The sequence below is a fragment of the Scyliorhinus torazame genome, chromosome 18, assembly GCF_047496885.1.
Source record: "Scyliorhinus torazame isolate Kashiwa2021f chromosome 18, sScyTor2.1, whole genome shotgun sequence".
Taxonomy (NCBI): Eukaryota; Metazoa; Chordata; class Chondrichthyes; order Carcharhiniformes; family Scyliorhinidae; genus Scyliorhinus; species Scyliorhinus torazame.
In genome coordinates, this window is record NC_092724.1 from 16046457 (window position 1) to 16061480 (window position 15024).

Here is a 15024-nt window from a genome sequence, read left to right on the forward strand (position 1 = left end):
GCTTCCTGCTTTCTGAAGCCTTGCCCATGCGCCTAAGCCCCGCCAGGAGTAAGACACAAGACAGCACATGCATGGCGTTGGCAACAAACGGAGCCTTCCTTTCTCAAGTCAAAAGAGATCCAGTCTGGCAATCCTCTCCTGATATGTATGCCCATGCGTTCCTGGGACAGTCCTTGTAAATCTTCTCTGTGTCCTCTCTAGTGCCTCTGTGTCCTTTTTTTTAATAACATGGCGACTATAACCAACACAACCTCTTTGTCAAATTTGAAAGTGCGTCACAGATTGTGCATGACATTGAATCCCGCTGGGTGCGTATGGTGCATTTATGGGGGAGCTAGATGAACACTAGGGAGGGAGCTTGGAATAGGATAGTCTGCTGACTGGGTTAGATGGTAGGGGGCTTCATTGGAGCATAATACACTAGTACAGAGAAGTTGGGCCGAATGGCCTGATTTTGTGCTGTACATTTGATGCATAGGGAAACATTGCGGTGATTTTGCATGCAACAAGGTCTGACGGACAGCTTTATTGAAATTGTAAGAACCCAGTGGCAGCTTATTACCGAAAACGTTTGTGATCAAAGTCAACAAATTTGATATTAATTTTTTGAAAAACACGCACTCACCCGTAAACAATTTAATGAAAAGTGGGGCATAAAGTCTTGCATCTGTATGCTTTTCATGAATTGTTCAGATTACTTCAGGCAATTAATTATTCTTGGAATTTGGTATTGTTACATTGGAAAACTTTTCCATCGTAGTTTGGAAAACTTGTACCTTTGGGATTGACAGGAAGGAGCCATAATCACTTTTCTCTTTAAATAACAGTGAAAACGGGAGAAAAGCATTGTTCCTGCCAGAGATCGATGTAGAATAATCCAGATGTTGAATTTAAAAACCCATGACAAATTGAAATTTATGCCTGCGTTTTTAAAATTCCACAGCTCAATATCAGATTTCATGATTGAAAATCTATTTCAAAATACCCGATTTTAGTTCAAAACTTTAAAACTAAAGTGATTAAAAAGTAACAGCCCGATCTTTTTGAGTAATTGACCCTGTGAGTGGATTGTCAGATGGTCAGCTCGCCTTGTTTTCATTCATTCCTAGAAATGTGTGCTTAAACTGAGTGTATATCCTCCTCTTCATAATTCAAATTGAGGTATCTGTCTGTTAATATGTTTAAAAATTGCTGTCAATTTTTTTTAACCATTATACACTCTTGCGACCACATTTATAATGGAAACTGTCAATGTAAGCAAGTCAGACTGTAATTACATTCCTCGAGTGAAATTGCTATGGGCTCACTGTTCATGACGGTATGACACGAACATTTATAATGCAAATATGCACCTAAGTAAGGATAGAATATTTGACTTTAAAATTCTTGTTCTGGTTCAGTTATACTCTGCCTTCCAACCCAAATTCCTGATAGAAATGTGAAGTATTTAGAGCTGAGAAACAGGCCATTCGGCCCAGCTGCTCTGTGCTGGTCTTTATGCTCCAGACGAGTGGCCACCCACTCCTTGCATCTGACCCTATTGGCATGGCCTTCTATTCTCGTCTCCCCTGCATCCTTATCTGCTGCCACTTAAATGCATCTGTGCTACTTGCCTCATGGAAGCACATTCCATATCCTCGCCACCTCTGGGAAAAGAGGTTTCCCCCTTATTGATTAATTTGATTTATTGTCACATGTTCCGAAGTACAGTGAAAAGTATTTTTCTGCGGCCGAGGGAGGGAGCGTACACCATATGTACACAGTAGACAAAAAGAATAATCAACAGCGAACATTGACAAATGGTACATCGACAAACAGTGATTGGTTACAGTGCGGAACAAGGGGCCAAACAAAGCAAATACATGAGCAAGAGCAGCATAGGGCGTCGTGTATAGTGTTCTTATAGGGAGCAGATCAGTCCGAGGGGGAGTCGTTGAGGAGTCTTGTAGCAGTGGGAAGAAGCTGTTCCTATGTCTGGATGTGCGGGTCTTCAGACTTCTGTACCTTTTGCCTGATGGAATGGTCTGACTGCCTTATTGACTTCCTTATTGGATTAATTAGTGACCATCATATTTATGGCACCTGGGTCTGGTCTGACCCGCATGCATATGGAAGCATTTTCTCGCCACCAACCTTATCAAACACCTTTAAAATTTTAAAGACCTCCATCAGGTCACCCCTCTGCCTTCTCTTTTCTGGAGTAAAAATCCCAGCGTAGTCAGTCGTTCTTGTTGGTTATAACCTCTCTGCTCTGGGGTCATTCTTATGAACCTTCATTGTGCCATCTCCAGTGCCTCTGACCTTTTTTTAAATTGGAAGATTAAACTTGATCTTGTCTCAATGTCATGAGAGGCTGAACAGTACGAGAGATTAGGTTCATTTCTCCCCTTCCTGAGTTCAGGTGCATGGGGTTCAGTTGCAGTATCTCAATTGTAAACCCAGCTGCACTTCTGGCACCTTCTGAATGACAAAGTAAAAAAAAGGATTTGCACCGCCTAAGATTGCCTGCCTCTACCCTGAACAGTCCCCTATACTGTTGAAATCTTCACGGCGCCAGGGACCCGGGTTCGATTCCCGGCCTGGATCAATGTCTGTGCGGAGTCTGCACGCTCTCCCCATGTCAGCGTGGGTTTCCTCCCACAAGTCCTGAACGACGTGTTTGTTAGGTGAATTGGACGTTCTGAATTCTCCCTCCGTGTACCCGAACAGGCGCCGGAGTGTGGCGACCAGAGGATTTTCACAGTAACCTCATTGCAGTGTTCATGTAACCCTACTTGTGACAATAATAACGATTATTATTATGAGCTGGGGAGTTCTCTCTGGTGTCCTGGCCAATATTTATCCGTCAATTGACATCACAAAGGCAGATAATCTGGTAATTCTCCCATTGCTGTTTGTCGGAGCTTGCCGTGCACAAACTGGTTGCTATGTTTCCTCCATTGTAACTGTAACTACATTTCGGTGAGTGTTGATGGACTGAGTGGCAGGAAAGGGACTTGGTCAAAGCTGTTCCTCCTGGCATTGACCGATAATCGGGCATTCACGTCTTCAAACGGAGGGGTGTAGGCTCAACCTGCGAGCTAATTTATTTCTCCCCTCATTTCCTCCTGTGTGCAAGGTCACTCAGGCCAATTACACACCACTGGTGCCCTCTATTTATTTACATACATAAAATTTACAGTGCAGTAGGAGGCCATTCGGCCCATCGAGTCTGCACTGGCCCTTGCAAAGAGCACCCCAATCAAGCCCACGCCTCTACCCTGTCCCCGTAACCCCCACTTAACCTATTTTGGACACTAAGGGCAATTTATCACGGCCAATCCACCTAACCTGCACATCTTTGACTGTGGGAGGAAACCGGAGCACCCGGAGGAAACCCACAGACAGTGACCCAAGCTGGGAATCGAACCTGGGACCCTGGAGCTGTGAAGCAACTGTGCTAACCACTATGCTACCATGCTGCCCCACGGTATTATTTATGCCTATTTATGAGAGAAAGGTAGATAGAGCGTGCAATTATTTATTTATTTATTTTAAATTTAGAATACCCAATTATTTTTCTTTTCCATTTAAGGGGCAATTGAGCGTGGCCAATCCGCCTAACCTGCACATCTTTGGGTTGTGGGTGTGAAACCCACGCAGACATGGGGAGAATGTGCAAACTCCACACGGACAGTGACCCAGGGCCGGGATCGAACCCGGGTCCTCAGCGCCGCAATCCCAGTGCTATCCACTGCGTCACATGCTGCCCTGAGCATGCATTTATACCGCCCCTTTCACAATCTCGATACTGATACCCAAAGCGTTTTACAGCTAATGAAGTTTTTTATTCAAAGTTGTAATGTAGCGAACATGGGGAAAACGCAGCAACATGTTGCATTCTTCTTATATTATTATTGCACGTTGCATGCCTGTTGTTTTGTAGGAAACACTGATATATTTGGGTTTAGTGTTCTTGGTAACCGGTAACACATTCTTTTTAAGCAAAGCTCTTTTCTTGCTAACCCTTGATGAGTATTCGCCAAGTCTTGAGCCGAAAGGAGTTGCACTGATGGGGACCAGGTGCAAGGCTGCTTGCCAACTTTCTTGCAGTGCTGAAGCAACTGAGGCCAAGTCAATCCAGGATGTACAATAAATGCAAATAAAGCTGCTCGCCTTTCATCGCGACAAACAAATTTGGACACCCGTGTGCTCTTTTTAAAATTAAAAAAAAAAAATTGTATCCTGCTTCGCCTGCTGCAGATGGTGAGAGACATTCCGACCCCCATCCCCCCCCAACCGCCACCACCACCCCCATCCCCGGTACAGAGCAGTGAAGAGTTTGATTTTCCATACCCGTCTCGCTTTGCCCTGAAAAGGTGGCGATGCACCACCACAGTGCTTCCATTGGCTGTACCGCGCTTTGGGACATCCTGTGTTCGTGAAAGGCGTTTGCGTAAAAGCATTTTTCTTGTTTCAGCTAAGTGACTGGCTTGCCTTGCTGGGCCACTTCAGGGCGCAATTAGAGTCAGTCATGTTGGTGGTGCTGCCGGAGTCACGTCTAGGCTGGAGAAGTGTGGCAGCTTTGCTTCCCGTAAAGATGTCCGCGAACCATTTGGCTTTTACTCCAATCCGGCAGATTTTAATTTCCAACTTTTCTTTAAATTCCCATTTTCCACCTGCCCTAGTGGGATGTAGGCTCCTGTAATTGACCTGTGTGTTACTTTTTAAAAAAAAATTTAGGGTACCCAATTATTTTTCTTTCCAATTAAGGGGCAATTTAGCGTGGCCAATCCACCTAACCTGCACATCTTTGCATTGCGGGGGTGAGACCCACGCAGACACGGGGAGAATGTGCAAACTCCACACGGATAGTGACCCAGGGCCGGGATTCGAACCCGGGTCCTCAGCGCCATAGTCCCAGTGCTAACCACTGGGCCCCCAGACCTGTGTTACGAATCCAGTAATATAACCACTGGACTACCATATCTTATTTCTAGGACATTGCTGATGTATATGTCATGTTCCATTTTGTTTTAAGGTCTACAAAGGTCTGCTTGTACGCTGTGGTTTACTTTTCCATGTACAGTCTGCAAGGGAGGACAGTCGCTATCTTTAAACAAGACCTCCCAGTGTCTCTGCTTTTTGTTTGCTTTCTGACCACTTCTGCCTGTCGTTCTTTGATGCAAGTAGCTTCATGCTGCATTCTCTAATTCCCCAAACTCCAGGCAAGCGGAGGGAAATGACAGCCGATCCTGGTTGAGCGCGCCTAAATTTCTGAAATTCTAACTTTGGTTTTCAAATCGCTCCCTGACCTCGCTCCTCCCTCCCTCTCTCTCTCTCTGTCTCTAACCTCCCATGGCTCCACAACCTTCCACTATCTATCCTCATTGGATTTTGGCCTCTTGTCTTCTTTAATTGCACATCCCCGATTTTTAATCGTTCCACCATTGGCGGCAGTGCCTTCGGCTTCCCGAACGCTGAACTCTGGAACTCCCCTAAGCCTCCTCACCTCCTTTTGCTCCATTAAGATGCTTCTTAAAGGTTACCTCTTTGAGCAAGTATTTGGTGACCTGTCTGCTTATGTCATTAAACATCAATTTCTGTTTAACGTCTGTCTGAAGTTCGTTGGGACATTTCTCTATGTTCAAGGATCTATATAAATTCACGTTGCTGAGCTAATGATGCTCGTGCATCATTAGCTACAAGCAGCACATTAGCACAGTTGCTTCACAGCTCCACGGTCCCAGGTTCGATTCCCGGCTTGGGTCACTGTCTGTGCAGAGTCTGCATGCTCTCCCCGTGTCTGCGTGGATTTCCTCCGGGTGCTCCGGTTTCCTCCCACAGTCCAAAGATGTGCAGGTTAGATGGATGAAGGGCAGCACGGTGGCGCAAGTGGTTAGCACGGTTGCCTCACGCCACCGAGGTCCCAGGTTCGATCCCGGCTCTGGGTCACTGTTGTGTGGAATTTGCACATTCTCCCTGTGTTTGCGTGGGTTTCGCCCCCACAACCTAAAATGTGTGCATGATAGGCGGATTGGCCACGCTGAATTGCCTCTTAATTGGAAAAAATGAATTGGATACTCTAAATTTACAAAAAAAAAGAAAGGTTTGGTGGATTGGCCATGCTGAATTGCCCTTGGTGTCCAAAAAAAAGGGTAGCTAGCGTTACTGGGTTACGGGATCAGGGTGGAGGTGTGGGTTTAAGTAAGGTGCTCTTTCTAAGAGCCGATTTGGACTGGATGGGCCGAATGGCCTCCTGCACTGTAAATTCTATGATCAGGGATCAGAGATAACAAATGGCACAAGGCCTCTCGGACTGCTTACCCTCAGTGGTCATTTGAAAACCCAATTAGGTCCCCACCAGAGAGGACAGTTTAAAAATTAAGAGTCTGCCATTTAAGACAGAGATGAAGAGAATTTTTTTTCTCTCGAGTGTGTAGACAGTTGTTGGTCTGTAGAACTACCTTCTCCAGTGGGTAATGGAGGCTAGCTTACTGAATATATTTAATGCCTAATTAGACATTTCAAAAAATAAATTTAGAGTATCCAATTATTTTTTTTCCAATTAAGGGGCAATTTAGCATGGCCAATCCACCTAACCTGCACATCTTTGCGTTTTGGGGGTGAAACCCACGCAGACACTGGGAGAATGTGCAAACTCCGCATGGACAGTGACCCAGGGCTGGGATTCGAACCTGGGTCCTCGGTGCCGTAATCCCAGTACTAACCACCGCGCCACATGCCGTCCTGTATTAGACAGATTTTTGATCGACAAGGAAGTGGAAGAGGATCATTTGGGGGTGGGGGGGGGGGGAGGAAGCAGGCAGGAGAGTGGCATTAAGGTGACAATTCAATCAGCCTTGATCTAATAATAATCTTTATTGTCACAAGTAGGCTTACATGAACACTGCATTGAAGTTGCTGTCAAAATCCCCTAGTTGCCATATTCCGGCGCCTGTTCGGGTACACGGAGGGAGAATTCAGAATGTCCAATTCACCTAACAGCACGTCTTTTGCGACGTGTGGGAGGAAACCAGAGCCGGAGGAAACCCATGCAGACATGGGGAGAACGTGCAGACCCGGCACAGACAGTGACCCAAGCCGGGAGTCGAACCTAGGACCCTGGCGTTGTGAAGCAACAGTGCTACCGCGCCGCCCACTATCGAATGGCAGAGCAGGCTCAAGGGGCCGAACGGCCTAGTCCTGTTCTTATTTCTTATGTTCAATGCCCCTGGCTACAGTCAGCCTACTCAGCATGGATGGGGATCAAACCCAAAACCCTCCTAGTTTGCATGGTTCCTCCTTCGACACGAACAGATTAACTAGTCATTCATTTTGTGGGCTGTTGGTTCAGATCTTGACTGTGTGCTAAATAGCTGACACATTTACTTTCATGAGAGTCGCTGCACTTCAGTGTAATTCATGGTATGTGCACCGTTTCACCATGTCGTAAAGCGTGATATAAATATAAACGAGCTCGGAATTATTTATTTAAAATCAACCCCTCCAGGTGCTAATCTTCATCGTGATGCTTTGCACACGAACTCAGATTTTTTTTTTTAAAGCAATCAGCATGTATATTCATGAGAAATAGCTTGGAGGAAGAATCGTAATGCATACACAAATTGAGCCTGAAGTTCAGAACGCCCAATGTGACAATTCCTCAAAATCACATGCTACTAGTTTTCAAATTTGCATTAACACCCAGTCCTTTCATGAGCATTTTTCGATATTGGAAATTTTGCACATAGTTAATGAGAACACCTCGTTCTCATTGCCAAAAACTCGCATACAAAAACATATAAATATAATACAAACAATTTGTCATTTTTGTTTTAGCAAAATAATAACCCCCAAAACTCACTAATAATAATAATCTTTATTATTGTCACAGGTAGCCTTGCATTAACACTGCAACAAAGTTACTGTGAAAATCCCCTAGTCACCACACTCCGGCACCTGTTCGGGTACACAGGGAGAATTCCGAATGTCCAATTCACCTAACAAGCCTTTGGGACTTGTGGGGGGAAACCGGGGCACCCAGAGGAAACCCATGCAGACACATGGAGAACGTGCAGACTCCGCACAGACAGTGATCCAAGCCGGGTCACTGAAACTGTGAAGCAACAGTGCTAACCACTGTGCTACCGGGCTGCCACACCCCTCGCCCCCTCCCAGCTGCTGGCCATGAATAGATCCTTGAAGAAGGCGATGAACGGCATCCACCTAGAATAGAACCCTTCCTCCGACCTTTCAATGGCCTGCTTAATCTTTTCCAATCTCCGAAACTCTGCCAAGTCCCCCAACCATGACGAGGCCTTAGGTGGCACCGCCGACCTCCATCCAAGCAGGGCTTGCCACCTGCCGATTCGAGAGGTGAAGGCCAAAACATCAGCCTTCCTCTCCTCCAGAAGCTCCGGCAAGTTCAACACCCCAAAAATTGCCACCAATTGTCACGGCATCTGCCTGATCCCCACGATCCCCGATATGGTCTGAAAAAAATGAGATCCAAAACGAGACCAATTTGGAGCAGGACCAGAACATATGTGAATTGTTCACCGGTCCCCTTAAACAACATTCACACCTATCGTCTACTCTGGGGAGGAATCCATTCAAGTGTGTGCTATGGACCGTATCAGGTTCAGACAGGTGCAAGAAGAGGTGGAAATCACCCTCTGCAAAATCTCACTCCACACCCCTCCCTCCAGGCCCAGTTCCTCTTCCCGCTTCCCCTTCTTCTAACCGTGCCTTCCCTGTCTATCAGATATCTTCGCTTCTCCTATCTCTTCTTGAGATCGCACCCTGTCCATCAATGTAGGTCTCTGAGGGATCGAAGCGAACTCTCTACAAAGTCCCGCACTTCCAGATACTTAAATGGGCTTCCCCTTGGGAGTTGAAATTTCTCTATCATCTCCTACAGTCCTGCAAACCTACCTTCCGCAAACAAATCCCTGAACCTCTCAACCCCCTCCCTTTTCCAAATCATCCATCCCTGACGCCGCAAACCTATGTCTCCTGCAGATTGGTGACAATAATGACATGGCCCCCAATCTAAAATGCTGCCTAAACTGGTTCCAGATTCTTAGAGACACCACCATTGGGCTCGTTGAGAACCTGGCTGGAGTGCTCGCAGACACAAACCTTTGCAGGAGGCCTCCTCCATCTCCCCCCGCCCGACCCCGCCTCCTCAAGCCACCCCTGCACCTTTGCGATGCTCGCTGCCCAGTAATAGATTTGACAAAGCCAGCCCTCCCGAATGCTGTCTCCCCCTTCAGGAAGGCATTTTGAATCCAGGGAGTCTTACCCACACAGGCCGAGATTAACTTGTCCATCCGAGCAAAAAAACATTTCCGGGGGTTCATCAGGATACACCAGAACACACATAAGAAACTTGGCAGAATGTTATTTTGACCGTCTGCACTCTACCCCCTAGTTAGAGGGTCAGTAACGAACAACAGCAGATGTCCGCATACAGGGACACCCTATGCTCCTTGCCACCTCTCTCAATACACCTCCACCCATCCAACTGGCTAAGCGTGATAGCCAAAGGCTCGGCCGTCAGCGCAGACAATATGGGGACGGCAGGCATCCCTGCCTTGTGGCCCTGTGCAACTGGAAATACCCTGAGCTCACCATGTTAGTCCTGGCGCTTGCTGTGGGCACTGTAGAATAACCTCTGCCACGAGACAAATGTTGGTCCAAATCCCGTCCCAAGATCTCAAAGAGGTGCCTCCTTCTTGAGTCTCTCGGTTTGGGCGAGCGCTTGTCGCACATCATCAAGGCTGGGCCCAGACTAATTTATGGGCCATTTTCTAAACATTCTTTCCTTCCTAGTGGGCTTGCATTGTCTAATTTGGTTGTGGGAACATTTTCCAGAGCAGTGGACTCTCACTGCCCAATAAACCAGTTATAAGGACAGTTTTACAGCATAATACAAACCCCAAATTGTCACCTAATCGGAGAGAGACAGCATGGATTTGTACAGGAAGGGCAATGTCTGAAGGTTGCAGATTTTGAACAGGTGACTGAAATAGTTGATAGGGGAATGTCTATAGATATCATTTATTTGGACTTCCAAAAATGACTCAATACAGTCACTCATTACTATCCTCAGTCCATTATTTAACTGTTAGCCAAAGTTAAAGTCCATTGATTGAAGGCAAATTATTGACCTGGCTAAGAAATTGGCTGAACTGAAGGAGACAGAGAATAAGGACAGTGAGCAAGTACTCTATTGGGCCAAATGCGGGCAATTGGGACTAGCTTAGTGGTTTAAAAACTGGGTGGCATGGACAAGTTGGGCCGAAGGACCTGTTTTCATGCTGTAAACCTCTATGACTCTATGACTCCACCTGATCAAAAGCCTTCTCTGCATCCATGGAGATGATTACCTCAAGCACCTCCATCCAACCAGTTTTTAATATGCCTTTGTACCCTTTCGAGCAGTGCACGCACAATGCGTGCGCGCAACTCATGTGCGCACAACTCTCACTTTCTCTCACTCCACGCCCCTTCTAGCTCCGCGCCCTCTCTCGCTCCGTGCTTGCTCGCTCCGCGCGCCCCCTCTCGCTCCGCGCACGCTTGCTGCGCACTCTCACCAATGCACGCGCACACCTGCACGTGAACAAGCACACGCGCACACCCCACGAAAAAGAATTGTAAATCCAATAGGAAGTTATTTTTATTTACACTGTACATCACCATGGCGCTGAAAGCACAGAATAAAGTTGAAGTGCCTCGTCAGTGCTGTCGTGTCTACTGATGATAAAGCTTTATGTTGGCAGGTTCTGTGAGATTTTATCTAAATTGGATTGGCTGAGAAGTAGCTGAGCCAAAGTCTGACTGACGGTTACACAGCACATTTTTACAAAGACCAATGCAAAGTGTATTTCATGCTTTGGAAACTAAAGTAAACACAACTTAATTAGATCACACTTGTGTTTTTAACTGTGTCTGTTAGGTTTTTTTTGAAGGACGATGACTCTTTTTGCCTGAACTGTTTAAATAACTGTTTACGGCAGAGTTGATGCTGGAAGGTGGAAGTTACATTTTTTTTCTCCGTACACTCTGCAGTCTGATTAAGATTTTAGGGTCAAATCCCTTTTGCTCTTCTCTGACTCTCTCCGCACAAAAATCTAGGCATCCTCCAGTGCAGTACTGAGGGAGTGCTGCACAGTCAGACGGGCTGTCTGTCGGATGAAACGTTTTAAAACAAGGCCCCATCAGCTCTCACGGGCGGATGCATAAGGTCCCAAGTGCGGTTTCAGAGAGGAGCCCGAGAGTTCTCCCTGGTGCTGCTGACTAAATTCATCCCTGAATCAACGTGACTAAAAACAGATTATCCAGTCATTATCACATTGCTGTGCACAATCCTGCATTACAACAGTGACTGCACGTCCAAAATATTTTATTGACTGCGAAGTGCGTTGGGTGTCCTGAGGTTATTAAAGGTGTTAAATAAATGTAAGTCTTTGATCTCGGCTTGGTTGGAGTTGGGATGCAGCTTTTGGGTGGAGCATTGTTCTGCTCCGAGAGCAGTGTGGAAATTAAAACCGGTCAGAAAATAATAATCGCTTATTGTCACCAGTAGGCTTCAATGAAGTTACTGTGAAAAGCCCCTCGTCGCCACATTCCGGCGCCTTTTCAGGGAGGCCGGTACGGGAATTGAACCCCGCATTGTTCTGCATTGCAAGCCAGCTATTTAGCCCACTGTGCTAAACCAGCCCCTGATTCTGTTTGGGGGGGGGGGGGGGGGGGGGGAGACGGGACTGGTGTATATGCGCTTGGGGTTATTGGGTGGGGACACCGTCAGGCTAACGAGGAAAGAAGTAATCTTTAGCTTTTTTGGTTGCTTCTCCCAAGTTAGTCCATAGCTACCGTTGTGCTGCAGCTTTTCATTTAACAACAAATATAAATCTTTGGTTTCCAAAAATCACTGCCCTTTATCCACTGGGCAGTGCGTGCCTCTGTTGAACTTATTTCCTGTGCATCTCTTTAATGGTTTCTGAAGGATGGGATAAAAGATGGATGTGTCTGCTGCACCATGACCGTGTGACCCTCGAGTAAACCAATTTAAAACTAACAAATAGGTGGACAAATTTACTCAGCGGAGCCAGTCACAGCCTGAGCTGGTGATGAGATCACTTATCAATTGGCAAGGGTGCCTTACTTTGACGCACACGGCTCTGCCCGGGTGACCTGAACACACCTGTGACATCAGCAAGTCAATCATCGCTGCCCTGTCTTTTGATTGACTGAATAAATAGGGTACTTGCGTTACATTTGAACTTCAGTGACTTTGGCCGGCAAATTGCTGCAGCAATTCATTTAAAACACGAGGCCAGACGTGGCCAGGCGATAGGTGACCAGTTAATCTGGGTTTCTTTAATTGAGCTGGCTGAGGCAGGAATGTTGGGCAGGATGCTAGAGAAGTCCTTGTTCCTCTTCAACATTGAGACGAACATATGAAATCAGTAGGCAGGAAAATACTAACTGGCCCCTTCCCCACACTGGCGATGGCCAGAGCATCGAGACGCAATAGGATTTTCACATTAAATGGCAAAGGTTGTTTTCAGTTCTCCAGAAGTAAACTCTTGTGCCTAATAGGCTTGAGCGGCTTAATGGCCTCCTACTGTTCCTGCACAATCTTGAGGTGGCATTGTTTTTTTTTGTCAGTTACTGGGGGATTTTTCCCTGATCTGATTTCCTAGCTCCATCTGTGTTTCCCTCCACCTTTTAACATTGTTGGGGCTTTTGCAGGCAGATGGGTTCAACATATGTGAAGTGAAAATCAGGCGCAGATTTTGAAAGCTGAGAGAATTTCTGTAGTTGACAGATTAGAATCTCTGGCACATAAGAGAAAGAGTTCAGGAAACATCAAATCCAGTTGATGTAACCTCTTAAAAATGTGATCTAATCCCCACCTGACTGACTCTTTCCCCCCCCCCCCCCCCCCTCCCCATTGATGCAAGTACTCGTCAGCTTTAGCGAACGAGACAGTCTCTGGACCTGCCTGGGAAGGGGGAGGGAGGAGGGGAAGAGAAGGAGCGGTGTGCTCCTCCTCAAACAAAAGCATCGTCACACTCCTTGCATTTGGTCTACTGCGGCGTATCGCTCTCGAGTTACTTTAGTTAAAGCAGTTCATCTATAATATTTCCCCGGTTATGATGAAAGGTCACTGACTTGAAGCATTAGCCCTACCTCGTTCCCTCCGTACATGCTGAGTGTTTCCTGCATTTTCACTTTTGTCTTTTCAATTTCCAGCATCTGCTGACATTGAGTTCCAGTTAATTGGAAGAACCGGTTGCTACAGTGGCGAGGGATAATTGCCATTGTAACTGATTGCACTCTGTGAGGCTGCTTGGGACATTTGCTTTCTTAAAAGGGTGGCACAGTGGTTAGCTCTGCTGCCTCACAGCACCAGGGACCGGGGTTCGATTCTGGCCTTGTGTAGCTGTGGAGTTTGCACGTTCTCCCCGTGTCTGCGTGGGTTTCCTCCGGGTGACTGGGCCTGGAGAAACGAAATTACCAGGAAAATTTACATGGATGGAGCGGGTGAATGGGACTGTCTGGTTTACTCTGCAGAGAGCAGCATGGACTCACGGGGCTGAATGGCCTCCATCTGTGCCATGATGACTCTAATTGGATTGAAACCCACATCAGTGAGTGCAGTACGTCACCACCTGTTTCTGGGCTAGATGGCTCAATTGGTTAGATGTTGCATTGGCAGCACGGTAGCACAGTGGTTAGCACTGTTGCTTCACAGCTCTAGGGTCCCAGGTTCGATTCCCGGATTGGGTCTGTGCGGAGTCTGCACGTTCTACCCGTGTCTGCGTGGGTTTCCTCCCGGTGCTCTGGTTTCTTCCCACAGATGTCCAAAGATGTGCAGGTTAGGTGGATTGACCATGCTAAATTGCCCCTTCAGTGTCCGGAAAGGTTAGGTGGGAATACTGGGTTAGAGGGATAGGATGCAGGTGTGAGCTTAAGTGGAGTGCTCTTTCCGGGGGCTGGTGCAGACTCGATGGGCCAAATGGCCACCTCCTACACTGTAAATTCTATGATTACCTATGGCACTCCTTTGAAGGGGGTTAAACTTCACAAATTGTTGAAGAGTTTATTAAAGATGTATTAACCAGTGACCCTCTGCTGTGAATACTTTCATACTGCCATAATAAGCATTAACCATCTCCTCTCTCTCCCTCCTCAGTTTGTCAAAGCATAGATGTTCGAAACAACATTACGCACCTGCAGCAGCTGAGGAACTGCACCGTCATTGAGGGAAACCTGCAGATTCTGCTGATGTTTGGCACTAAACCCGAGGACTTCCGTGGCCTGAGCTTCCCTGAGCTGACCATGATCACGGATTACCTGCTTCTCTTCCGTGTCTACGGCCTGGAGAGCTTGCAAGATCTCTTCCCGAACCTGACTGTGATACGTGGGACGCGCCTCTTCTTCAACTACGCTCTGGTGATCTTTGAGATGCTGCACTTCAAAGAGATCGGCCTGTACAACCTGGTGAACATTACCCGGGGTGCAGTGAGGATCGAGAAGAACCCAGAACTCTGCTACCTGTCCACGCTCGACTGGTCGAAAATTCTGGACTCGGTGGAGGACAATTACATCAAGTCCAATAAAGACGACCGAGAGTGTGGTGACGTGTGCCCAGGCACCCTAAAAGGAAAAAGCAACTGTGCCCAGACTGTGTTCAACGATCAGTTTAACCACCGATGCTGGACAAGTGAACATTGCCAAAGAGGTAGGATTGTGCGACAGATTAATGAGTGGCTGCAAACAATGTCATTTACTTCTCTCCCCTCCTGACAAGAGGTTTCTGGGGTTACAGAATTCCAGACAGCACCTTCAATATTTCCAAGCCTATCATTTAACACAGCCTATGTTTCCTTGACCAAACGCACAGGTTTTTATGCTTAACTTGGAGTCATGAAATGTCCTACACCAAAATCAGCAGATTTTATGTTGGATAAAGCAGTCAAAGGTGGGTCAATGGGAGTGGGGGGTGAGGTGTAAATCAGCTGGGATCTA

The 15024-nt window shown here is 46.8% G+C and overlaps 1 protein-coding gene across 2 annotated transcripts in view; it reads left to right on the forward strand.

Moving 5' to 3' along the window:
- Positions 1-15024, forward strand: part of LOC140394972 (insulin receptor-like) — a 284928-nt gene that overhangs the window by 25389 nt on the left and 244515 nt on the right. For both annotated transcript variants that reach the window (XM_072482239.1, XM_072482240.1), the window contains exon 2: positions 14189-14737. In XM_072482239.1, the coding sequence (XP_072338340.1) occupies positions 14189-14737 (549 nt within the window). The remainder of the gene's footprint in view (positions 1-14188; positions 14738-15024) is intronic.